Source organism: Rattus norvegicus, chromosome 20 (assembly GCF_036323735.1).
Source record: "Rattus norvegicus strain BN/NHsdMcwi chromosome 20, GRCr8, whole genome shotgun sequence".
Lineage (NCBI taxonomy): Eukaryota > Metazoa > Chordata > Mammalia > Rodentia > Muridae > Rattus > Rattus norvegicus.
The window spans coordinates 27,602,955-27,627,780 of NC_086038.1; the positions used below are offsets into that span (position 1 = coordinate 27,602,955).

General features: G+C 48.1%; 1 protein-coding gene and 1 long non-coding RNA gene across 7 annotated transcripts in view; one reads left to right on the forward strand and one right to left on the reverse strand.

Annotated features, from left to right (window-relative positions):
• Positions 1–24,826, forward strand: part of Sh3rf3 (SH3 domain containing ring finger 3) — a 335,379-nt gene that overhangs the window by 296,018 nt on the left and 14,535 nt on the right. For all 6 annotated transcript variants that reach the window (XM_017601803.3, XM_039099198.2, XM_017601804.3 and 3 more), the window contains one exon: positions 1,425–1,744. In XM_017601803.3, the coding sequence (XP_017457292.1) occupies positions 1,425–1,744 (320 nt within the window). The remainder of the gene's footprint in view (positions 1–1,424; positions 1,745–24,826) is intronic.
• LOC134483910 (uncharacterized) lies at positions 12,664–23,371 on the reverse strand. The gene is made up of 3 exons (XR_010061103.1): positions 21,254–23,371; positions 16,499–16,668; positions 12,664–12,928 (listed from the first exon to the last, which is right to left on the reverse strand). It is a non-coding gene; the product is annotated as an uncharacterized LOC134483910 (long non-coding RNA).

Sequence of the window (24,826 nt, forward strand, 5' to 3'; positions counted from 1 at the left end):
GCATCAAAAGCAGTCACAGGGTATTAAAGAACTGGACATGTTTGGGGGTAGATTCCAGCTACAAGATTCCGGATCACAGGGAGCTGAGTGGGGCGGATCAGCACTGGTGAGGAGACCATGGCATCAGCAAAGTGCAAACAAAGTCCAAAGGACCAGAAGGAAAGGGAACCCTGTGTTCTCCCTCAGCTGTTACTGCTGCCTTGACTCTTCAAACCTGTGCAGTGTTAAACAGCAGGAGCGGGTAAGGCAGAATCTAGGCAGCTTCTGCAATAAGCTATACCTGTGTCAGTGGACATTTGCTTCCTCTCCAGTGATTTATATCTGTCATGCTCAGCTGGGAGTTCTCTCAAGTAGTCACTTTCTCATTAAAACCTGTACCAAGTGTCTTCTACATGCCTGGCACCATTCCAAGAATGTGGAGCGCATCATATGAGTGACTCGAACAGCCATTGTCCCCAGCCTCCTAGACCTGGACTGACAGTGTAGTAAGAGAGACGAACAACTGGCATACGAGACGTGAGTGAGCCGTGTAGACTAGTTCAAACCTGATGGCGCTCACACTGTGCATCTCTCTGTATTGACTGAATATCTTTAGAAGGGAGAGCATGAGCTGTGTGGAAAACCCTGAACAGCCCTCCAGACAGCTTCCGAGGCTCCAGGGCAACGGCTTTCGGCTGACTGCTGTCCCTCCTCTCAAGGGCTGGAAAAGGAGAGTTTACTCAGGGCACAGTCAAAAATCACAGGATGACAAATCATGTCAGTGGATTCACCGATCTGCATAATTGCTTGATCTTCCCCTCAAGACATGAGGCATGCCGTCTGGGTTGTTCAAATGCTAGGTTCCCAACCCCTCTGAAACCTCAAATTCTTTAAAGAAAGCCCTACTTCAAGACTTTTCCTATATTGTCTGGTATATACAGGATCAGCTGTAGCCCCAAGGCACCATGGCATGGGTAGAGCTCGCAGATGTCAGAGGAATGGCTGCCTCACAGCCAAAGGCCTAGGGTATGGTGTGGAGAAGCCTCCCACTGCAGGGACTGTTAAGATTCCCAAGTGTATTTTATAGGCATGGCATATTTGGAGACTGAGGATACTGTTTGCCTTGTACTTCAAATTCTGAAGCCGGTAATGACACAAGTTGTGAGGTACGGAATAATTTTAGTGTGATTTTTAACAGATGCAGGAAGACACTGGATTAACATGGCCTGGCACGCCCCAGGGCACTTGGGGATAAGAACGAGGCTGAGCCAGGGTAGAGAGTGTACTTTTGGGGTCGTTTGGCCTCAGTATCCTCTCTGGTGGTGGCAGCCAAGTTTGGAGTATTTAGAACCCTCAGAGGTCAGAGGTCAAGCCTGAGATGAGAAATGCACTGCAAATCGCACGGCCAAAGTGCACACTAACCTTTCAATCTACCACCTCTCCAGCTACCCATCCCTCGGCCCAGGCCCTGGACCGTCCAACTGCCACCGTGTCACCCCTGCGCACTCAGACTTCTCCATCCCGCCTACCCAGCACCAGCCTCCGACCCCGCTCCGTGGTGTCCCCACAGCACAGCCAGCAGCCCCCGACACAGATGTGTCCCCGGCCAGCCATCCCTTTCACATCAGCAGCCTCCGCCATCACACCCCCCAACGTCAGTGCCGCCAACCTCAGTGGGGAGGTTGGAGGGACACCCACCAGCGGCCTGTCCACACCCAGCCCCATCAACGCAGGGTACAAACCAGATGACAAGAAAAACGAAAAGGTAAGTGGGCCATCCTGGGCTAACCCTGAGCCTGGAGCTGCTGGCTATTGGGTCCCTCTCTCACAGTTGCCAGCGGTGCTGGGTACAGGTGAGGTCTCTCTGTGCTCACTGATGCTCTGTGTGTCGCATATCCTGGACCTCTGACCAGGATAACAGCCAGACAAGGTCTCTCCCTAGTGTAGAAGCAGGCCAGCCTCGGGTTCTGCCAGGACCAACAATTCCACTGCAATTTTCACGTGAATCAGAAAGTGGCATCTCACTCATCCACATGTGGTGGTCCCTCCTGTTAGAAGCTCGTTGTAATATAGCCATCTTGTCAGGACAAGAGTCCTAAGTGCCAGGTGCCAGGATAAGATGGTGAGAAACAAACAGATCTGCAATAAATATCTGTGGTATGAACAGCAGCCACCCTGTCCCTTGGACACATAATTCTCGCACAATTTGCAACCTGTTCAGCCATATGGGAAGGACTTATTTCTTGGGGAAAAAACTGAGGAAGAAAAACTGGAGGATTCATCCTGGTAGTGGGTTCAGAAGCCATTCCCAGCTATTCTTCTCTTTTATAGAAGGTTTGAGTCGATGAGCTGGCCCGGGTGGCCAGCAGCAAGGGGATGAGTAGCCAGGATCAGTGCAGATCAATGCAGAATACAAGCCACAAAATTAATGGAGAATGTTCTAGTAGCCGTAGCTTTAGATTTAATATAAAAATAAAATTTAAAGATCAGATGCTTTATAATAGCATCTCCTATCCAAAAAATATTTCAGTGCAGTCCAGCCTTGCTGTTGGGGTGGCTACGGTGGTCCACACATTATGTCTAGCAGGCGTCTTGTTTTTCCCATGTTCCATAGCTGCTTTAAGACATTTCTATACGGTTTCTCATGCGTGGGTCAGCCCCTCGAGGGACAGCCCCAGCCCTAATTTTCAGGTCCACTGTTCAGCTTCCAAGAACCTTCAGACCCATCTCCCTCCAGAGCCTACGTACACCCCAGCACAAGTCCAGATTTGTAACCCCAGCACAGTCACAGGTCACCTCCGCTGCCTCTGTCACGGTTGGGCTGGGCAGAAAGAGGCTGATAAAACCAGGATGGCACTCGCCCTGTGAAGCCAAGTATGGATACTGTGTTTTGTGTCCATGTGTGTTTAAAACCAATTCAGTTGTTACTCTGTTGCCTTCCGCCTTGCTGCCCTTGCTCAGAGACATAGCTGGCTGTCTCCAGGGAGAGGGTAGAGGTGGGGGCAAAGCCCTCCGAACTCAGAAAACAGCCTTTTGAGCTACTGAGAGCAAACCAGGGGCAGCCTTGGACTTGTGTCTGTAAGCATTCCCAGTTCTTTGTCACAGATCCCCCTGTGTAGCTTGAGAGACAGGTAGTGCTGCCTGCCACCAGCTAACACTGAGTAGCACCTGCACCCACTGAGCGGTCCTCACTGGACTGCTGCTCCTCCCCATGGCTACGGTCCAGAACGTAGAGCTAAAGCAGCTACTGGCCACATAACAACACGGACCAAGGATTGGGAGGCAGGGTGGGGGGTAGGGTGTCACATGATGAACCCAGGAAATCAGATTCTGGAGACCAGCATCAGGGTGCAGATCTGAGTTTATTGTGCAGTGCATAAGTTTATATAAAATGTTTGAGCCAATTCCAAGCCCCTAAAGCTTTGGCCAATCATACTTGCCACGTGGTCACCACGTCCAATGAAAGCCCTGCCTGATGAGGTTACTCTGAAGGAGCAGGAGTTGGGGTGGGAGGGGCATCAGACTTCTGTGAGGATGGTGGAAGCAGCCACCCCTGCTGGCAGCCACCCTGCTGGCCTCAGTTCCTTTCCTCTGTCTCACCAGTGCTCTAGGAGCCATCTTAGATCTAATGCAGTGTGCATTAGAGTCGCAGGAGCCTGTGATGCCTCGCTCCCCATCCCACTTTTTCCTTCACGGGGTTGACCTCCGCATCCCCCACATGGGGTCACACAGCAGTCATTCTTTCACCCTGCTCTCCGCTCACCATCCTCTCCATTGGGAACAACAGTTGAGTCCAGGGGACACCGAAAGGTTTTTGTCCATGAGGCCTTATCCTTTGTCAATACCAAAGAGGGACTTGCTCAAGAGGCAGACTGCGTGGTGTTTCACTAGGCTACACAGTGGGTGTGTGAGGCGAGGTGAGTGTGATCCTGTGGCTTAGCAGACTCCGGGAGAAGAGTGCAGCATCTTAAACATCACACATTGTTTGTCCGTCCGTCCTTCCTTCCTTCCTTCCTTCCTTCCTTCCTTCCTTCCTATTGTCAGCTAAAGAAGCACAGCTCGGGTCTACAGGTCCCCCTGCTAATGCTCATCCCATGGGAAGTTCTCTGGTTTACACCAAGGCATCAAGTATCCACACTCCCCATCTGTAGAGAAGGGTTGAGAAGACAGTGTTAAATCATTCATCACTCGGGAACGAATAGGCCTTACAGTCCTTCCTTGAGCCCCACTGTTCCCCAAGGCCTTGGTGACATAGGTGATCCCGTCTGTGGGCTTGGGTTTCACCACACACCGCTGCTATGTTGAGTCCCATGTGCAATGGAAGCCGGGATCTGTAAGCCCACCCTCTGTCTCCTGGGCTGGCCTCCCAGCCTCCTGCTGGACCATCCCACCATGCTTCCCTGTGGAGGAAGCAGGCCACCCCTGGGGCCATGGCCTCTCGGATTGGGTAGATGAGTACAACCAGCAAGCACACTGGAGCCCAGCCAACTGTGACGGGAGTCAGGGTCCATCTGACTTCTGGCCCCAGGCAAGTCTCCCAATATCTCTTAGCTTCAGAATTATTGAGGAAAATACAGACTCTGGATGCGATGCTTGGAGTATCTTTCTAATGCCAGCAGCCTTTTATTCTATAAAACTGAAACTATGATCACCCATAATAGGAAGCTACATTTCTTTCCAGTCCACAACATAAGAAATTTCCCATGCTTTTTGATAGAGAAATGTCGTTAGAGGTCTTCTGTGACCCTGATGAATGTGTCATTGCTTTAGGATGTCCCTGTAAGATTGGCAGCAGTGTCTGTGTTTCCAGCCACACCCTTGACATCTCGTTCACTTTAATCTCACTTAACCAGTCCTCTAGACTTCAATATATTTAAAAGGGAAATGTCCTTTTTTGCTTATGCAAATACTATAAAGAAAATTAATTGTTTCTATCAGTCAACAATCTCAGAGACGCCAAACCAGTAGGAAAAGGATGAATAGTTTGATTAATTGATAGATAAGATACCACTAACTTCTTCATTTTAAGGGTTTAGTGCATGTAATTATGGAGGCTGTGAAGTCCCAAAGCAGATTTGAAATCCATGGGGCAGGCCAATGAACAAACTGAAAACTGGGGCAGAATTTGTTGTTATAATTTGAGGCAAAAAAAAACAAAACAAAACAAAACAAAAAAACACAACCCAAAAAACAAAAACAAAAACGAAAACCTTTATCTTCTGGAAGCCCAGATAGTTCTTCAGACCTTGGACTGACCGTGTGAGTACCACTGTATTTTCAAGGTATATACTTGAAGTCATCTTCCAAAAGACATTAATGGTTTTAAATTAGTTGATTTTTAGCCACATGTACAAATTGCTGTCACGGAAACATCTAAACAAGCATTTGACCAAAATACTGTGTACCATAGCCTGACCAAACTAATGTTCTTCCCTAACTGCTACCAACTTAGTACTGTCCTAAAGCATTGTGAGCCATCAAACAAGGACAATAGCAAAGGCGGGCTCTGCTTAGCATGGTACAGCTGGTGTCTTGAGAGCAACCAAACACTCGCCCCAGAAGAGGCGGCCTTCTTTGGAAGATGTACCCTCAACGTTCTGTTACTGAGACATTATGATGTAAAAGTTAACACAGTCAAACGCTGACACCTTACATTATATGACAAGAGGGTACAAAGGGAAAGAAAGCAGATCTGTGACTTAATGCACACACTGACAATCGTAACAAAACAGGGAAGAATCCACCAGGACAGTCCTTTCTGTAACTTGTCACATGGCCTAGCAACACAGTCACCTCCGTCCATATAGTACCCATCCCGAATCTCCTCTGTGCACAAGGAATACCTTGGCTGCTTGTGCTTCCTTCCCTGGTGGGGTACACCCATACCTTCCTCCCTGAGGGTCTGCCATTTGTAGTACTACTTCCACTCAGACATTGTGTGCCCTGCCCCTGACCTGAACCACCTAGCCTGGCATTACCAAGCGGTCTAAGGTGTCTCTTATGTTCCAAACATGTCTGGTTCATCCTCCACTATGTCCCCTTGGAATCAAATTCCTTTCTATGCCAGTGACTCAGAGATCCAGGGACCCCAAAGTGGCTAAAGCTGAACTGGCAGTTGAGTGGAGTGGTCGCTGTTCCTCCATAAACTTGCTGGACTACCAGAACTTATCTTCCTAAGGATAAGAAGTCAGGGTTGCTAGTAAGTCACTAGGAGTGAGTCATAGCGGGTGGCACCATTCCCATTTCCTCTCTGATGTCTGGGGCTGCAGATCTTGGCTATGCTGAGATGAGCCCATATCTAACATGGCTACTCCAGTGAGAACCAGTTACCCCAGGGGATGGTACCTCATTAGGTACCCGCTAGTCTCTGCTGCCTCAAGTCAACAGTGAATATAGCCAAATTGTCCTTGATGAGTACAACCTCATGGTGCTTATCCAACTCAGACCTTCCTCCATCCCTGCGTCCATTGCCCTTGAACCAACTGGTCAGTTTGAGGTGGCTAAAGAAAGGCTGCCTAGTATCCACACCTAGCAGGCTGTCCTATCCACGTCATAATGGATGTCTGTGGCTAAGGCCACTCTTTAGTGAGCAAATACTCTCATAACGTTTTCAGATTTCTTTCCAAGAGCTAAGTCATTGAGCATGGCTGTAAACTACTGCTCAGTCATACATCTGGCCACCCTCTATATCGGGGATGGGGTTGAAGGGGGGCACTGCCCACTGAACCTGTTCCCCTTCTAAGGCACTCAGATGTCGGGAGGATGCAGTACTGAAGCTGTCCACTGGAGGGCAGTGTCTGCATGACATGTAGAAACTGGTAAGCCAGGCCTGCAGCTTCTCTTAGTCATGTGATTATCAGAACAGGCCCAGGCCAGGGCCACTGGTGTGGGGATGGACAGAGGCACCAAGGAACCACGAGTCTCAGTTGCTCCATAAACTACTCTTGCCTCGGGGCCTACTCAAACCAACCTTGGATATCCACTTTGATTTGACAGCAGGTATCTGAGGTTGCATGGTGTCTTGGTGGCTCCCAGTTAACTATACAGGATAATAAAAGGACAGGACCTAGTTCTTTTTAAAACAACTTTTTAAAATTTACTTACTTTATGTGTATAACTGTTTTGCTCACGTGCATGGTTATGGTGTGTGAGCTTGGTGCCCTCAGAATTCAGAAAACAGCATCAGAAGCCATGGAACTGGAGTTGCAGATGGTTGTGAGCCACCCTGTGGGTGCTGGGAATCAAACCCAGGTCCTCTGTAGGAACAAATGCTCTTAACTGCTGAGCCACCTCTCACAGACCCCAAGATGCACTTCCTCAGAGAACAGTTATTTTAAAAAGAATGCCGGGTATTGCTCCAGAAGTGTAAAGACCGGATATGCCTGAGGCATATCCATCCACACTGACCTTTGGGCTCCATCGACCTGTGAAGCAGAGCATCTGGCACTGCAGGATGGACCAGTGATGCTGCCTCAGTTCAACACCTTGCTCAAAACCTGAGGCCAATTGATAAGTGGATGGAGAATAAGGTGACTCTCATCAGAGTCATGCTGCGAGGCCAGTGAACTTGGTCATCTCACTGTAATGGGCTGGTGTGATAGGCAGGGAAGGGAAAATAAAGGAGACCACGAGGACCGTGTTACCATACAGAGCTAGAAAAGTGAGGGCCTCAGACAAGATAGCGATGGCCTCTTGCTGACTCGCCACCTGATAGGCAGCCTTCGGTGTTTTTACTAAGAAATCCTTGTCAAATCAGCCACTGTACATCAGGGACTGGGATGCAGCGTATGAGCTGCCACAGCAGGTGCAGTGTTCGTTGTCACCAGGGTAAGCTCACCATGGGCTTCTGAGTTTTCCACCCATTTGACTATTTAATGACCAGGTCGATGGCAGATTGGCGAGCCTGTGTCAGAGCCTGCCTCCTGCTCTGCCTCCCTGTCCATTCTCAGCAGTGGCACTGATCCTCAGTAGACCTTGCAGAATGCAGAACTGAGTTGCCTGTGGTTTCCAGTCTGAGTAGAGGCAGTCCTGTGGAATGACACTTGGCTCCCCCACCGCAGTAGCCCTCATTCCCGTGAGCCAGGGAGCACAATGGGAATTCCATTTACTGTTAGGTCTGTCCGTGCCAGCTATGCACACTAGGTCTGGTGAGACACAGGAAACATACAAGATACAAGGCCACTATCAGTACCAAGCTTCCATTGGTCACTTGACCTCTGTCTTAGTTCTGTTGCCAAGATAAGCACCATGCCATCCATGACCATCATGATGAGGCCTGGCAGCAGGCAGAGCCGGGCAGGGCAGGCAGGGAGAGAGAGAGTGGATGGGCGGGCGGGCAGGCAGGCAGGCAGGCAGGCAGCAGTAGCTGAGAGATTACATCTGATCCACAAGCAGGAGGCAGAGGTAACCAGATGAGAATGGTGTGGGCTTTTGAAACCCAGTGACACACCTCCTCAGACAAGGCCACACCTCCTAGTCCTTCCAAAACAGTTCCTGAATGCCTGAGAAACAGTTTGACTGGTGGACCACAGAGATGCTCTATGTCTCCATTATTAGTGCCAGTTCACATCAGCTCTTGAACGGTCCCCACATGTCCTTTCACCTGATACATTATAATACTGGCAGCAAACGTTCTTTTGATGACAGAGAAAAGATGAATACTATAAATTTTTGTTCTCGTGTCCTTCCTCGAAAGAACTTGCCTCAAGCTCTTGACCAAAGCTAGCTACCTGGTCCCACTGGATCCCAAAGAGGTGAGGAAGTAAAAGGTTCCCTTGCCTAGAAAGCAGATAGTAGGCGGTTACCTGGCAAAATAGCATGAGAACTCAGGGCAGAGTCTCCTGGCGAGTTTCAATAATCCCCAGTGGCTGCCATGGGGAACTTCCTTCCCTAGTTAACCCAGGTTAACAGTGGTTCCTCGGAACCACCAGACACATGTCACATTCTGGTATAAGAGGAACACCAGTGATAAGCTCTGGCCTAGGAAGCTACAGTAGTGTTGCTAGAGAGAGGAGTCAACCTCGAGCCTCTGTTGGGACAAGCATGAGTCTCTGTGCTTTTGGCCCATGTCATGCCTCTTCTCTACCCCAAGAATTCAGACAGCAGCAGCTGCTGCTTTGTACAGTACACATATACATATGTACACACGTACGCACAGGCATGCGCGAGCACACACACACACACACACACACACACACACACACACACACGAGGGAAAGGAAAAAGTATCTTCCTTCCTGAGACAGGGCACTACCTCAGCATATTTCTGGCATATAGGAATTGACCAGGAGACAGGGCTTGGACCCACCTGTGTCACACAGGGCTTGCATACCCTGAGTCCTGGGTGCTTAACCTGAGGCAGAGCCCTCTATGGCTACCTCATCCTTTGGGGGATAAGAACCAGTTTCCTGATGTCTTTTGTGTGAGTGGATCTGCTGCGGGTGCTTTCTCTGTAGGGCTGAGAGTGAGCAGACTTTGTAGAGTGCAGCGCAGTATGTGCTGGAGTGGTCCTCAAACCACAGCCCAGGCTGCCTAAAGACACTAGCACTCCCTCCATGAATGACCACCCAGCAGGCTGTCGGTGGGAATGGGACCACTGTAGCTCAGTTACATCACAGTGACGTCTTCTAAGCTTCCCTGTGAATGAAGATAAGCCCACACCTTCTGTACAAGTCAGTGGCACTCATATGAATGCAGAAACACCTGACCAGGACGGTACCAGCACAGACCAACCAAAGGTTCACACATCTATGATGGCCAGAAAGCAGAATTCCCTGACACACTTGAGAAAGCAAGGCTGAGTCCTTCAGCTCCATCTGTGTGGAGCTTGGTGTCCATTTTCATCTCCAGGCAACTTCTCTTGTGCTTTGTACACAGCCTGCACCTAGTCAGGTAGGTGCTCAAAGCCTGTTGTAGGCCGTGCATGGGATACAGGGAGCCCACGAGCAGATGTGCAGTGTCCTGCCGTATGAAGGTGGTCAATGTAGACTATGTTGACAGCAGGGGTTACAGCTGGCAGGTGGCAAGCCTAGGACTGTTGGGGTTAAGCCCAGTGCACATTCTCAACTATAAAGACTTGGTCTGTCCCATCTTGGAGGCAAGGCTCTAGTGAACAGGCCACAAGCAGTCTTCATCAAAAGACCCAGGACTTGTCACTAGAAGGCAAGGGGGTGACTTTAGGAGCCTGCTGTCTTGGTCAGGAAAGGCAGGGTTGGGAAGCATCTGTAAGCTATGCAAAGTAAAGAGAATCTGAGCGTGCCCTGTTGGAGCTTCCTGACTAACACCCATTCCAGGCACCTTCCTGTGGCTTTCTCGCCCAAATCAACCTTGAGGAGGGAAGGGTTTGTTCATCTTATGGTGGCAGTCTCTCACTGTGGAAAGTCAGGGTGGGAGTGCTCACTCTCGGGCTCACCTGCCCAGGGCTGGTGCTGCCCTAGAAGGCTGGGCTGTAGCTTTATTGTGTTTTAGTCTGTTTTTATGATGGCTCTTAAATGCTTTAACCTCCCTTCTAGTCCACCACTCACCAGACATAGTGGGGGGAAAAGGATATGAGGGAAGTGGACCTGGTTAGGAACAGAGCAAATTCCATCCATGTTGTCAGGAACTCAGTAGTTCTGCGCATAGGGCACCCTCGGCAGCTCGATCTACCCACAAACATTTCATGGATGTAACAGTAGAGCAGCTGGCTAGAATCAGGATAAGAGCAGTGCTGTCAGGACCCACGAGGAATAGCCAGGCCTCAGTCGAATCAGTACGAGTCAGCAGGGGGGATCAAGACCACCAAGAACACCAAGAAAAGTTCTTAGCTATGTCTTAACGAAATGAAGACGAAAAGCGATGCTAGGCCAACAAGTTAGCTATATAAGTAAGTCAAGCCCTTCCCACGGTCCCTCGAGTCCTATTTATACTCTCTCTAGACAGCGAGTATCCTCGTGCTTACTTTAACAGAACAACCCTTCGCCTGTGTCTGTTTCAGCTAAACACTCCTTCATGTGTTTGCCCCAACAAAACACAACCAACACAACCAACTTCCTGGGGGAAAAAAACCAAACTTACATTTCCACCTAAATGGGCCTCATGTCAACTGAAAATCAGAATAACCCCTCACTAACATGCCCATAGACCAGTCTAATAAATATGGTTACTCAAAATCCAGTTGACAGTTAATACACAGCAGGACAATATCCTGTCTGAAGGAGCTCATTACTGCTCATGGTGAGTTCTCTGATGTGGTTTTCAGAATTCACCCTTTTCCTTATTGTAACCCAGAAGAGACACACATGTACATATGCCCTGTCTGTCTGTCTATGGAAGGGGCTTCAAGACAGGGTCTCACTATATAGTTCTGGCTGTCCTGGAACTCACTATCTAGACCAGGCTGGATCAAATGCATCGAGATCTACCTTCCTCTGCCTCCCCAGTGCTGGGATTACAGGTGTGCACCACTAACTACATCTGGCTTGACACTGCCCTCCATAGGTGTGGCTGGCCTTTGCTCCTCTGCTCATTATCTATCCATCATGTTACACCTTCTAGGGTCAAGCCTAGCTCCACGCTCTAGCCCAGAGCTGTATTAACTCATCTGACTGGGCTATCACTGACCATGGATCCCAGAAGAGGACAAGCAGTTGGCTGAGATGTGCAGTGGTCCTGTGCCATGCACAGGGTGTGGGGACCCCAACGATGTCTAGAACAGCCAATGGGAGGACTTGAGAAGCTAATGAGAAACTCCTCTCCATGAAGCACATCTTAAACTTCTTCCCATGTTCCTTTGCTGAGACAGTTCTACACCAGGAGTTAAGAGTCTCTGGACCACTCCGAGGCAGGCGCCGTGTGGACGATCCATCTGTGGTACTTGGTCTGGGAAGGGTGTCCTGTTCCCTCTGGCCTCGGTTAGTGACTTACCAGAGAGCAGACCAGCCTCAGAAGTGTGTAGCCCTGTGAGCATCCGGACCCTGATATCTCGGCTGCTTTTTGTTTCTAGCTTTCCTTAATCCTTTTAATGAAATAACAACCACATGTGACCCCACTGTGGTGACTGCTTAAGGAGATATTAAGTTGCCAGTTAAGGGTCCTTTAGAGATGAAATGTCAGAAAAGGGCAGTAGTTCCGGGTGCCTGGCTAGGCTCCCGAGTCACTGGCTCAGCAGGCAACAGCAGGGTGGTGGCTCCTGAGCCCTTTCTCACCAGCACTCTGCTGACCCTGCTTGAGTGTGCATGTTTCCTGGAATGGGGCTCCCTTGAGAAACACAAACAGATAAGGAGAAAATTCCCTTCATCCTTCAGAGCCAGAAAGTACGCTGTCGTGCCTGGAATGGAGTGTGAGCCAATGCAAACAACAGCTTCAGTTTGTCAGGCTCTCAAGAACACTAGGCCCACGCACTGAGTCAGCTCTCTCCCCAACACATACTAAGTCTGCCTGCTGCTGCCTTTCTGGTGGGAAGGATTCCCATCTGTTTACAAAAGTATGTGAGCTTGGCACACCTGACCACCTGCCAGCGTGTGCATGTGGGTCGCATTAATTGGAACCAGTGGGTAAAAATTAATTAACTGATAAGAGGACGTTAAGTTGGAAGGGAGGCATGACAGGGAAGCGCCCTTGGGGAAGTTAAAGAAGACACGAGAGAGATGCCCAAGATACACTGTATACATGTATGAAATTTCCAAAGAACAAATTCAAAGGGAATTCTTTTAGGTTTACTTGTTTTTATTTTTTGTGGGTGGGTGCTTTGCCTGCAGAATGATATTGTAGGAGTTTTCCTCCACTGTGAAAATTCAGAGTATCTCCAGACATTGCCAAATGTCTCCTTGAGGGAAGGTCAAGCAGGATGAACAGTGGCATGTAGGACCAGGACCTGGCTTACCCTGGGTGATGTTGGGAGTGACTGTCTTAGGAGCTCTTTCTTCTGCCCAGCTTATTTTTTTAAGAGCCATATGCCTACCAGAGACACCTGTGGGGGTAAAATTGAGCTGTTAGAAATGTATCCATCTTGTTTCATTGAAACTTTATGCTCATTTACGTTGTGTCCCAGAGACCTGCTGTGTCACGTGCACCCTGAGCTGTGTTAGGAGCTGGTGAGAGTGTAGCTGGCCAAGTATGCAAGAAGGAGCTGGCCTCTGTCTCCAGCAAAGAGGAAAGAAAATTCCTAGGAGGGCAGATTTCATGGTAAGAGCTCTTACCAAAATAAAAGTTTTGGAAATAGACTATTAATGCAATGAAGGCTTTTGTGGGGTTTTTTTCCCTTCAACTCAAGTCTGCTTTACCCACCAGAAGCTGGGTCACTGACACCCCAAAGAGGTTCTCTGGGTTTATCAGGGGTGCTACCACAGTGTCTTACAGGCTAGGGTGAGGACTGATAGGTTAACATATATGGAAGATTTGGGCAATTGTGGCTTATTCTAAAGGGGAGACTCTAGGTTCTAGGTGACCCCTGTGGTAAGGTATTGGGCAACTCAGGTGTGAATTACTGGGCAGCCCAAGTTGTGAAACTAGGTCATGCTTTAGGTGGACATAACATCAGACCCTTCAGAAAATTCCTAAGTGAAGTCTAACATGAAATACTGGGGCCTTCAGGTGAAGCTGGGCTTGCATCAGAGACTCAAAGGTAAGGTCTAACAAATGCTGAAGGGTTCTTGAATTCTCCACCCAGCCTCCAGCAGGTAACTGAAAAGCTCTGAATGACTGAGAACTTTGGGGAAATTCAAGGTGGTCATTGACTGTGTCACCCAACTCAAGGAGGACAGGACCACAAAGGGATCCATACTTCAGAGGGAGCTGAGCTGCCTGGCTGAAGGGAGCTTTACCGGAAGCGGTGTTATGTGGTCTGATACCATGTTGAGGCACGTGCTCACTTCCTGTGAGATGTTTCTCATTTCCCTCTCTCCTTTCTGTCCTCCCCTTTCTCTTTACCCCTCGCCGTCCCTCTCCTCTCTTTCTCTCTCTCCCTCCCTCCCTCCCGGCCTCCCTCCCCACCCCCCCTCCCCTGACTTGAAATTGGAACCAGAGATTATCTGAAATGTGTGTCCTAGCAATAAAATCCTACTGCGTTAGGCTCCATGGTGCGCACCTTCAATCCCAGTACTTGGGAGGTAGAGGCAGGCAGAACTCTTTGAGTTCAAGGTCAGCCTGGTCTGCAGGACAGCCAGAACTACATAATGAGGCCTTGTCAAACAATAATTCCCTACTAAAATCCTTCTACCTACCTCCATTCCTGGTGAGACCTTAAAATCGAGATCAATCTCTTAACCATACTATCAGTGGTAAATTCTGTCTTGGTCTGTGTGACCGACCATTTGGTTGGATTATATTAAATATCTAGAATTTAGCTTGTTTCCAGTAAACCTACACTGAATTTGGATCTTGGCATCTTTCCTCCAAGAATCCTCATCTCTTATTTGGATGACTATATGTCTTCAATTATACATGTTTCCAATATTTCTGTAGAAATATTTCCAAGAAAATCTGTCAGGATGTACATTTTTGTGTATTGCTGTTCTACATCCATTTGCTTATCAGAAATGCAGTGTGTGTGAAAGGGCTGGGATCAAAGGTCACCACGCAGGTCCACCCTGACCCTGGGGAATCTCATGGGATGTATTGAAGTCAGCTCTAATCATTTGCTCCAAAGCTCAGTCACTTCGCCAGGCCTCTGTAGGCATGCACCCCAATGCCTGGTAACTCACACCCCCTGCCAGCTGGAGCCCCATCTGTACCAAGTCAGAACACCAGCCTGTGTCAGGGCATCCAAATTCCTGGAGCATGCGTACCTGCAACACTGTCGTCACATGGCTGTCCCATGACTGTCTCATAACAGTGTGTCCACTGTGCTCTACCCCAGAGGCATGCTAGGTGGGGGGAACACCAAGGCCCCTTTGTAAGAACATGAATGATCTGGGAGGCAGTACTGGGTCATATTTAGAAAAGAGGATGTGCTGAATTTTCTCAGGTGCCCTCTTAGCTCTGTAATGTTGCAGGTTCCTTTGTGAGGTCCAAATTGAACCTCTACCGGGACCTCCTGAAATGAGACTCACAGAGGCAGTGATCGATGCAAAAATAAAGAGTTTAATCATTCCAGCATGTTGGGATCGTCCCACTTCAAGAGGAGATGACCCTGAGCAGACTCTAACAGGGAGTTATATACCTTGCAAACAATTGGGGCAGAATTCAAACAATTGGGGCAGAATTTACCCACAATGGTAACTAGGCAGGGTACTGTGTGCATTTGGTGGAGCGAAAAAACTTTCAGATCGGACTCAGTGTACTGTTGGGGACTTTTTGGGAGGGGGGGAGTGGAAGCCACAGGTAGCTTTGTGTGACAGTTTGGCTTGCAGCTGTTCCAGGAACTAAACCATCTTTTTCTTCCTGGAAGGGAGGGGCCCTGTGCTTGGAGGTTTGTGGTGGGAATTTTCCCACTGGCCCCAGATCAGTCCCAACTCTGGCTCTGTCACCTTCACTGATTGTTCTGATTGCTACAGTTCTCTCTGGTTCAATGTTTTTTTTTACACAATATTTTTATTAATTTCATACAACATATTTTGAATATATTCCCTCAACCTCCCATCCCTTCCTAGCAGATGCCAAGATTCTTTCTTTACTTTTCCTTGCCCAAGTTCACGTTGTCCAGCTAGTGTTGGGGACGGGGCTGCCCTGACTCATATTCAATCTATTAGCAGTCACATCATTAAAGAAATTGACCCTTCCCTGCAGTTACTGGTAGGGTTTTATGCCCACCTACCCCCCACATCACCTCTCCTCCGGGGATTTTTTTTTTTCTGGCTGCAGCTTTTGCAGGTCTTTTGCATATTGTCACAACTGCTGTGAATTCCATGAAATACAGCCTTGCTGTGTTGAGTAAATACTGTTTCCCTGATGCTCTGGCTTCACACTTTAGTCCTTAAAGATCCCGGAATCTCATGGGAAGGGATCATATGTGTGTCCCATTTAGGGCTGAGCACTCCAGGGTCTCTTGTTCTCTGCAAGTTGACCAGTTGGCATTCGAGGCTTTTTTAAAAATGAAGTATAAAAATGAAATCTGCCATACTTGTTTGCCCAGGGAGTCTTGCTTTCAGCTTCCCCTGGGCTGAGCAAGGTTGTCCTCAGTCACTGCTGTCTACTCAGCAGAGCCCCTACTGTGATTCCTTACTTGTCAAATTAACCAGCCAGTTCTGAATGTATAGAGGGTTTGAACCACCTGAGACCCCACTCCCAACTCTGTGCTTGCTGTGCTTGCCCTGAGACCTGAGGACCTGGCAGCCCTGTGCTTGCATCGGATGCAGACCCTGCTTCCGCTCCCAACTCTGGAAGCATTGCCGTGGCCTCTGCCGTGGGTCTGAGGGAAAGACTGTCTTCGGGCTCTTTCCCTCTGGCTCAGCAGAAGTGATCGTTTCCTATACAGTAAAAGCCAAGGGTGGAAGCAATGACTAAGTGCCACCTACACTGTTTCCTGAAGAGGAGGGAACCTTATGTGCACACCGTTGTGGTGCCAAGCCTCTGTAAAGGAACCCTACTGTGGATGACTTACACACAGGTGAAGTGTGGCTTCTCCCAGGTGAGCTATGCTGCCGGCGAATGAGTCCATTTGAGCCCCACAGTACTCTCCCAGGGCTTGTGAGTTAACATCCTTCACAATGGGTGCAATTGAGGCGTCAAGAGGTAATAAGTAGCAAGATCCAACCAAGATGTCCTATGGACCTGAGAAGAAGAGAAATAACAAGGAAAGATGTCACTGGGCTGTATGGCCCACCCTTCCTTTTTGGTAGGGCAGAAGATGGTATGACCATTAAGTGTGGACACTGTATCTTGGTGGAGGATGAGGAGTACTTTTCTGTGTCAAGTCCTAGCATTCATGACATAAATATTGCACAACTAGCATCAGGGATGTGATGTCTAGAACTTCCAGATTCTTCAAAGCCTGGTAATCACTCTGGGTGAGCCCAGGCACCCTTCAGAGTGCGTTAGAAGGACGGTGTCTTTGACTTTCAGGACTAAGCTTAAAGGGCCAACTATTGCTGAGGGATGATGGAGCACACCTGTCAACCCCAGCATTCGGGAGACAGAGGCAGGTGGATCGCTATGAATCTGAGGCCAGCCTGGTCTACATAGTGAATTCTAGGACAGCCAGGGCTATGCAGAGAAACTGTATGTCCAAAAAGGTGGGGAAGCGATATTTTGTGTGTTAAACTCCGCTGGCCACTTCTATGCTACCCAGAGCAGCCGAATGGTCATGCCAGGGGGCGTCCATCAGTGGCACTGCAGGGTCCAAGCTGAGACCCACAATCTGCAGTTTTTAGGCTACTGTTCTCTTTTAAGGACTAGAGGGGGAACTGGAAAATTTGCGCCTATATAAGGACATAGACCCCTGCCTAGGATCTGAGCCTCTGCCTTCCACCCTAGCCCCACTCCCTCCTCTGCCCCTCGGACCAAGGATGTCCTCACCTCTGGCTCTCTCTAGCTGGAAGTGAGTAGCAGACATCGGAACATATTTCCATGGTGTGGTGTGGCTATAACAGTGATTCCCAACGTTCCTACCCATGCGACCCTTTAACACAGTTCCTTACGTGGTCATCCCCCGGCCATGAAATTACTTTAGTTACTTCTTCATAACTGCAATTTTGCTGTGATGAATTGAGATGGAAATGTCTGCTGTGCAGCGTTTCTGATCTGCAACCCCTGTGAAGGGGGCATTTGACTCCCAAAGGGGTCATAACGCACAGGTTGAGAACAGCTGATCTAGAAGATCTTATAGCTATCAAAAGTTCATGTGAGACATTTGGGTAGGGATGATCCCACTGGAGAAGGGAGGAGCTGAGCCTGGGTCCAGGCTTCATGAGAAGGGATGTCAATATCAGGGCAGAGGGCACAGGGCCCTAGACACATACCCAACCTGGTTAGGCAAAGGGCAGTCAGAAAGACCATGGCAAGCAGCCATAACACAGCCAGAAAACTGGAAAGCGGCAGCGTCCTGGTGGGAGGTGACTCCTATGCCAGTGCCCTGGGGACACCCAGTCATGGGGCCCTGGGCCTAACCGAGGGCTGCATCTCTTGCCTCTCATGAACTCGAGTTCCAGGTCACCATACACACTGTGTGTGCTGCTAGCAAGAAGGATGCTCGGTGTTTCTACCTGTATCCCAAGTTTGACCTGGAAAGGTCTACTTCTCGTGGCTGTTTCTTGCAGCATCCCCATTCATAGGCCAGGAGCTGTGGTGGTCCTTCGGGCTTGGGGCTTCTGGGGTGTCCTCTGTCACTGCCTCCCACAGGACTATTTCAAAGACTTAGAGAACATTCTTGTCTCCAGAGATTACAAAGGCTGGTAGATAGGGCTGGTTTTTATGCCTTAATTATTTCACTCCTTTATTAATGATAATAAATGATAAGTTTATTTTAAAATGATTCTCTGGCATACATATAGTTTTACCATATATTAAAAGAAAAGCAAAGTTGCACATTAATAAAATGGATATGCTTTTTAAATTTTATCACTGTATGTGGATCACTGTGTGTGCCTGCACGTATGTGTGTGTACCACCTGTGAGCCTGGTGCCCAAGAAGACCAGTAGAGGGCACTAGACACCCTCAAGAGGTGGAAATGCAGATGACTGTGAGCTGCTCTATGGGTGCAGGAATTGAACCTGAGTTCTCCAGAAGAACAGCAAGTTCTTGCTTGGTTTTGTTAAATTAGTAAATCCCAGCTGAATGTCTGATACAGCGTGACATAAAGCAACATCTATATTTTTAGGAGCCATTTAATTATTTACATCATATTTGTGGTATCCAGACTAGACAAACCGCAGCTAAGGGTATGTGGCTCAGTAGTAGGACATGGGCTTAGCATGCGTGAGGTCCTCGATTCAATTCCTAGCTAGAATAATTTGTACTACAAACTTGATTGGACTAAGAAATGCTGGAGTGAATAGTGAATAACTCCTCTGCATATCCTATAATCTTATTTTCAGATAGTTAAATGATTAAATCTCTGACCTAACAAAAGTGTTAGCTCATCAATAGATTCCTAATGTAGTAGCACCCTTAAGAGATGCAGAAAGGTGGAGAGACACAGTGTGAGGAAGTAGGTCACTGGGGCATGCTAAGACTATCTATCATGCCTGCCTCTTTTGTATTCATCCATCCACCAAAAATAAAGGCAGACTCCACCATGGCCCCTGTAGCCATGATGTCATGATGCTCTGCTCAAATTTTGATGCACTAAACCTTTTAAACCAGGGAACCAAATCTGCCCTTCCCCGATTTGTCTCTATTAAGTGAGTTCTGGTCATAGTTACTTAAAACAAGACAACAAAAAGATAAGAACACTGCAAAACTTAAATGAGCTAAGTGCACTGTATTTCCTGCAGTCGGACTTGTCCTAACAGAAATGCACACTGACAGAGGCACCAGAGCCTAATGAAAGGCTCTGCTTGCTTCAGGCAAGCTCCTATACCGAGAGCGGGCAGAAGCTGGCTTCCACTGACTGGCTGTCATGAAGTTTCCTCTACCACTGTGGAGAGACCTGCTCCATCTGGAGTCTCAGCCCGTGAGATGTGTGCGGTGCCTGGGCTGCTGTTTCACAGGCATTGAAAGCCTGTTGAGACTCTGGAGTCATGAACCAGGAGTCACTCTCTGGAGCCTTCCCACTGCAAATTGGGCCCCAGAGGGATGCCTGTCACTTACTGAATACCTGTGTCCTTACCATTACCATACCAAGAGGAAGGGACCTCTGAGCCAGTGGTTAGGTCATTCAGAGTGTTGTCCTCAAAAGGGACTAGTGTGGTTACTGAGGGGCCCTGGCTAACTCCCATGACAAGTTAATAAAAAAGAGTACTATGACCCCTGAAAATCTTTCTGGATTCCTGACTTACCATCTGCTCTCTCCCCTCACTGTGTGTCCACTATGATGATCAACCGTGAGGCCCTCCCCAGGGGTAGAACTGATGGGCCCACCTGCTCCCCAGCCTCTAACACTGTGAGCTTGATAAGGCTCTTTTCTTCATGTACAGCTGACTTTTTTCTCGTGGTGAGTCACTAGAGCCATAGTTAAGGTTTTAGCTCACTCTGCCTGCTCCTTACTGTTTCCAACCCTCCTTTCATCCTCTCAGGCTTCTTAAGTGAGCTATAAGCTAAGCAAATGACTCAATGGGTAAAGAGCTTGCTAAGCAACTGTGAGATACCAAGTTCTCAGGATCCTCTGCACCTACATGAAAAAGAAAAAGAAAAAGAAAGAAAGGAAGAAAGGAAGAAAACAGGCACAGTACCATGACCTGTAACCCCAGTGCTAAGAGGTGGAGAGGAGAAGATCCAGGTGGTCACCCAGACAAGGCAGTGTGGCTTCATGGTCAGTGATAGGCCTTGTCTCAGTGTCTAGGGTAAAGACCCACAGAGGACACATCTGATGTCACCCTCAGACTTCCACATGAGTACACAGTGGTCCATGTACCCACATATATATGGGCATATCACACACACACACACACACACACACACACACACACACACACACACACACACCAAAAGAAGAAGACAAAATGACAAGATTCAGGGAGCTAATTTTTAGTAGGACCTGACTCATAGGAAGTGCTCAAATATTCCCAGTATCATTTTTCTGTTTAGAAACTCATGTATCCACTTTACATACAAAGGAATGAAGGATTGTTGGAGTCCAGGAGTCACATCGCAAACCACACAAACACCAATCTCAGTCACACAGGGATAATTTATTGAGCATTCACTCTAGGACTTACCAATCAGGACCTCAGACCAGACTCAGGCATTGACTGCAACCATGAGCCAGAATCCTATAGGGCTTTTAAGCTTGAAATCTGTAAACATCTCTGCCAAGTTATTCCACCAACCAGGATTTAGGGGTAGGGGATTTCCTTGGGAATATATCTTTGTTTTACAGTTATCCTGCTCCATTGGCTGGGGTATTCAACTGTGGCAGGAAACTTGCCTGCCTAACATTAACTTGCCAACCAGGATGTCAGTTCCCCATCTACAAGATTCTTTCTGCCAAGTAGGATGTCAATTCCCAGGGAGGTCTTGGGAACTTTAGTCAACCCCTACTCAACATGGAAGTCTTATTCCAAATGGCTCTTTTTTTTTTTCCTTTTTTTCGGAGCTGGGGACCGAACTCAGGGCCTTGCGCATGCTAGGCAAGCGCTCTACCACTGAGCTAAATCCCCAACCCCCCAAATGGCTTCTTATATTGATGCCAATGTTTCTTTTGTGTCGGAGTCCATCCCAGGGGCAGCTTATGAAGACAAAAAACATGAAAGCTCATACCCAGGTGCGGGAAGTGCTGCTGGGTGGCTGGTCCAGGTCCAGACTTATTGTGGCTAACTATACGAAGCAGCTCTACTGGACCTCTCTTGTGATTGGCTTCTGAGAACACCAAAACACAGAGCATAAAGGATTATGCAGCCAACTCTGGCATAGGAAAGTTTCCTGGTAACAAACAGTAATGACAGCGCACAATGGCTGGCTAGACAGGCAGGCAGCAGTGACCCGGGCCTTGACAAGGATAAGAGTGGGTACATAACTAGTTTGAAACAGCCAACCATAAATGACATGGGCATCCAGTTCCATCCCACTCCCAAGCTACCACAGCATCCTGTGCTTCTCAAAGGCCACAGCAGTGCCGTAGTGTATTTTCCTGAGACCCCTCAGAGGGAGCTCTTCCAGGGCTCCTTCATGCCTTGCTAGACTTGACTGCTCTTCTAGAGCCCCCCCTAGACCCAGGTTAAAGAGAAGGCAGCATTCAATTTACTCTTTGGTCTGGTTCTAAGTCCAGCTAACTGCTCAGATCACAATCCGTGTGTGTGTGTGTGTGTGTGTGTGTGTGTGTGTGTGTGTGTTTAGGTTTATTTTTGTTTTATGGTATGTCTTGCCTGTGTATACATAAGTACACCACCAGCATACAGTGGAGAGGAGGCCAAAAAAGGACGTCATACTTTTTAGAAGTATTGCAGGTAGGGCGAGCCTCCGTGTGAGAGATTGGAACCAAACCAGTGCCCTCTGCAAGAGCACCAAGTGTTCTTAACTGCTGGGCCATCTCTCTAATAGAGTTCTTCTCTGAAGGACCAGTACCTGCCTGTCATCTGTCCTTCCCACTTCCTACGGTGCCCAACACCAGAGCCTACCACAAGCCACTGAGACGAGACTTCACTGAGCAAAGCAGTGCACGCTGGGTTTCCATCCTAGAAAAGCTACATTGTATCAGGTACATTGCACCTGCTCCCTACAGCCGGCCTTCCCCACCAGTTCTATGAACCAGTATTTTTTTCATCTTCTATCTTTTGCCCAGGGAACATTTCTGAATGTTTTAATGTTTAAAATACCCAGTATCTCACGCCCCAACCTTTCTGTCTCTTTTAATTAGCTTGTTAACTTCTGTCTCTTTATCCATTATACATACTCTATCTCCTTGCCCTCTCAAAAAGTACATTGCATATTTATACCATTAGAAACCTTGTCTGCTCTTCTAGCAACTGTGTTTTTATGCAGAGCCAGAACTGTGCTCTTTCTCCATTAACATTTTAGCCGGGCGTAGCTTTTAATTACCCTCTCCCCAACCTGGTCTCCGACATACAGTAATCATCACAAAGCTTCCAAGTAGAGCTTTGTGCCTTGGAGACAGACTCAGAAAAGTTAAGGGCAACATGTCTTCATTGGCCCTTGTATCTTTTTTTATTTTAGGGTTTTTCTGTGTAGCCTTGGCTGTCCTAGAACTCATTCTGTAGAACAGGCTGGTCTTGAACTCAGCGATGATCCTCCTGCCTCTGCCTCCTGAGTGTTGGGATTAAAGGTATGCTCCACCATCCCCCAGCTGCCCTTGTCTCTTGTCTCAAGGTTTCTTACAGCCTCCAGCTTTGTTCCTGGTCTCAGCTCCCTGTGCATTAGCATCTGCCCAGGTTTTCTGATGGCTGTTCCCACAGCTAATGGGGAATAAGATATTCTCCCTTCTCTACCCCAGACCCTTCTGCCAGCCTCTGCCACTTGTCCTTCCTAAGGGCCTACAGGTTGAGATGACATCTGAAAGGCCCCTTAACCACTGCCTAAGCACAATTTGCTTCTTTCATATTCTGTCTGCTGAGTCAGTCAAACTGTTGAGTTAATCATCAGACTTAGGATAAAGTTGGCATAAAGTCAGTCAGAGACTCCTCCCAGCCACACAATCAGAGAGCAAGGCTTTATGTCAGCCTCTTAGCGTAATGCTTCTAGGTCTAAGCCCCCAACAGACATCTCCGTATCATCTTCCTTCTGAGCCAGTGGTTCTCAACCTGTGGATCTCAACCCCTTTGACAAACCTCTATCTCCAAAAAGACACTGCAATTCATAATAGTAGCAACAGGTATGAAGTAGCAACTTATGGTTGGGGTTCAGCACAGCATGAGGAACTGTATTAAAGTATCATGGCATTTAGGAGCTTGGGAGCTACTTTTCTAAGCCATAAGCCATCCTGTGACCACCTCTGTCACTGTCATCTCCTCAGAATTGTTGCAACAGCTACATTCAGTCCTTAAGACTCTGCTTTCCTTCCATCTCCACAACTTCACCTCCACTGTAGCATCTCGGTCATCCTTTGAGGTGCCAGTGTGCCGATGCCTTCCTCCTCACAGAAGTGACACCAAGCCCCTTGCCAGGAGCCGTCTAACTGAAACCATCCACTTTTTCCTCTGTGTGTGTGTGTGTGTGTGTGTGTGTGTGCGTGCGTGCGCGCGCGCGTGTGTGCACATGCATGTGTGTGCGTCTGTCTGTCTGTCTGTCAAGCTCTCTACCTGGAGCATGAACCTTTCATTTATAAACAACTTCTATAAAATGTGTCCGTATGCACTCTGCCTGGTGCTACAGACTTTTTTTTCTACCTTAGTTCCAAATCATGAGTGAAATTCCCCACATGATTCGGACAAGCTCTGTATATAAATCTATTCTAATAGCAAATAAACCAGCCTTTTAAATAAATCATACTCTAAACAACATCTGTTAAGGAAGCAGGCAGCTTTCATTCTTCAGCTCACTGTGGCCCGGAGCAGCCTGCACCTTTCACAGCAGGGGACCTAGAGTCTGTGAGCAGACTCCCCTCTGCTCCTTTGTTTAAAGCTCCTGCACTTGGGCCACCACATGACTAATCACAGTGCCAGCCCTCTCTCACCTAGAAAATAAAACTCAACTCTCTCAGGCTGATAAACTTAAATTTTTAGTAGATTCTTGCCCCACCTTGGACGTCACCTATTGTAGTAATTATTAAAAATGGAATCTTTTATCTCACACTAGTGCGGTACCCTAGGGCCACATGGCATCTGCGGGGTATTTTCATCTCGGTGGCAGTTGGTTCTAATGTGGCACCACACTACGCTACCTCTAGCTATCCTCTAGCCCTGGCAGTCTCTCTACCCCCATTGCTAGCTGCTCTCTCCCAGCTGTCTCTCTGCCAGCCAGGAACTCTTTAGTCGCAGCTACCTGGTAAAAATCAGGACACTAGAGGTGCAGCAGCGCAGCTGGCCTATCTGGGCTCCCTGCAGACTCTGCCCACACTCCCAGCAACCACCCCCTGGTAGCTATAGTATAAACTCCCAGCAACCCATTAAAATCAAGACTCAAAAGCTTATAATTTAACTTTGTTAAATTCTCAATCCACAGTATGTCCACACAATAAACTCAAAACCAATTGATGATATAAACCTCCCACCTAGGTAAGATAAATTGACCTATAGAAATCTATCCCTTAAGAAATATTCATAACTACCTGTTATTTCAAGCCACATGGATCTGGGTCATCCTCTGCCTACATCTCGGTTCTCTTTCTTTTCCTCTTCTCCCCTGCCTTACAGAAACTTTGTCCCCATTACTTTTTAC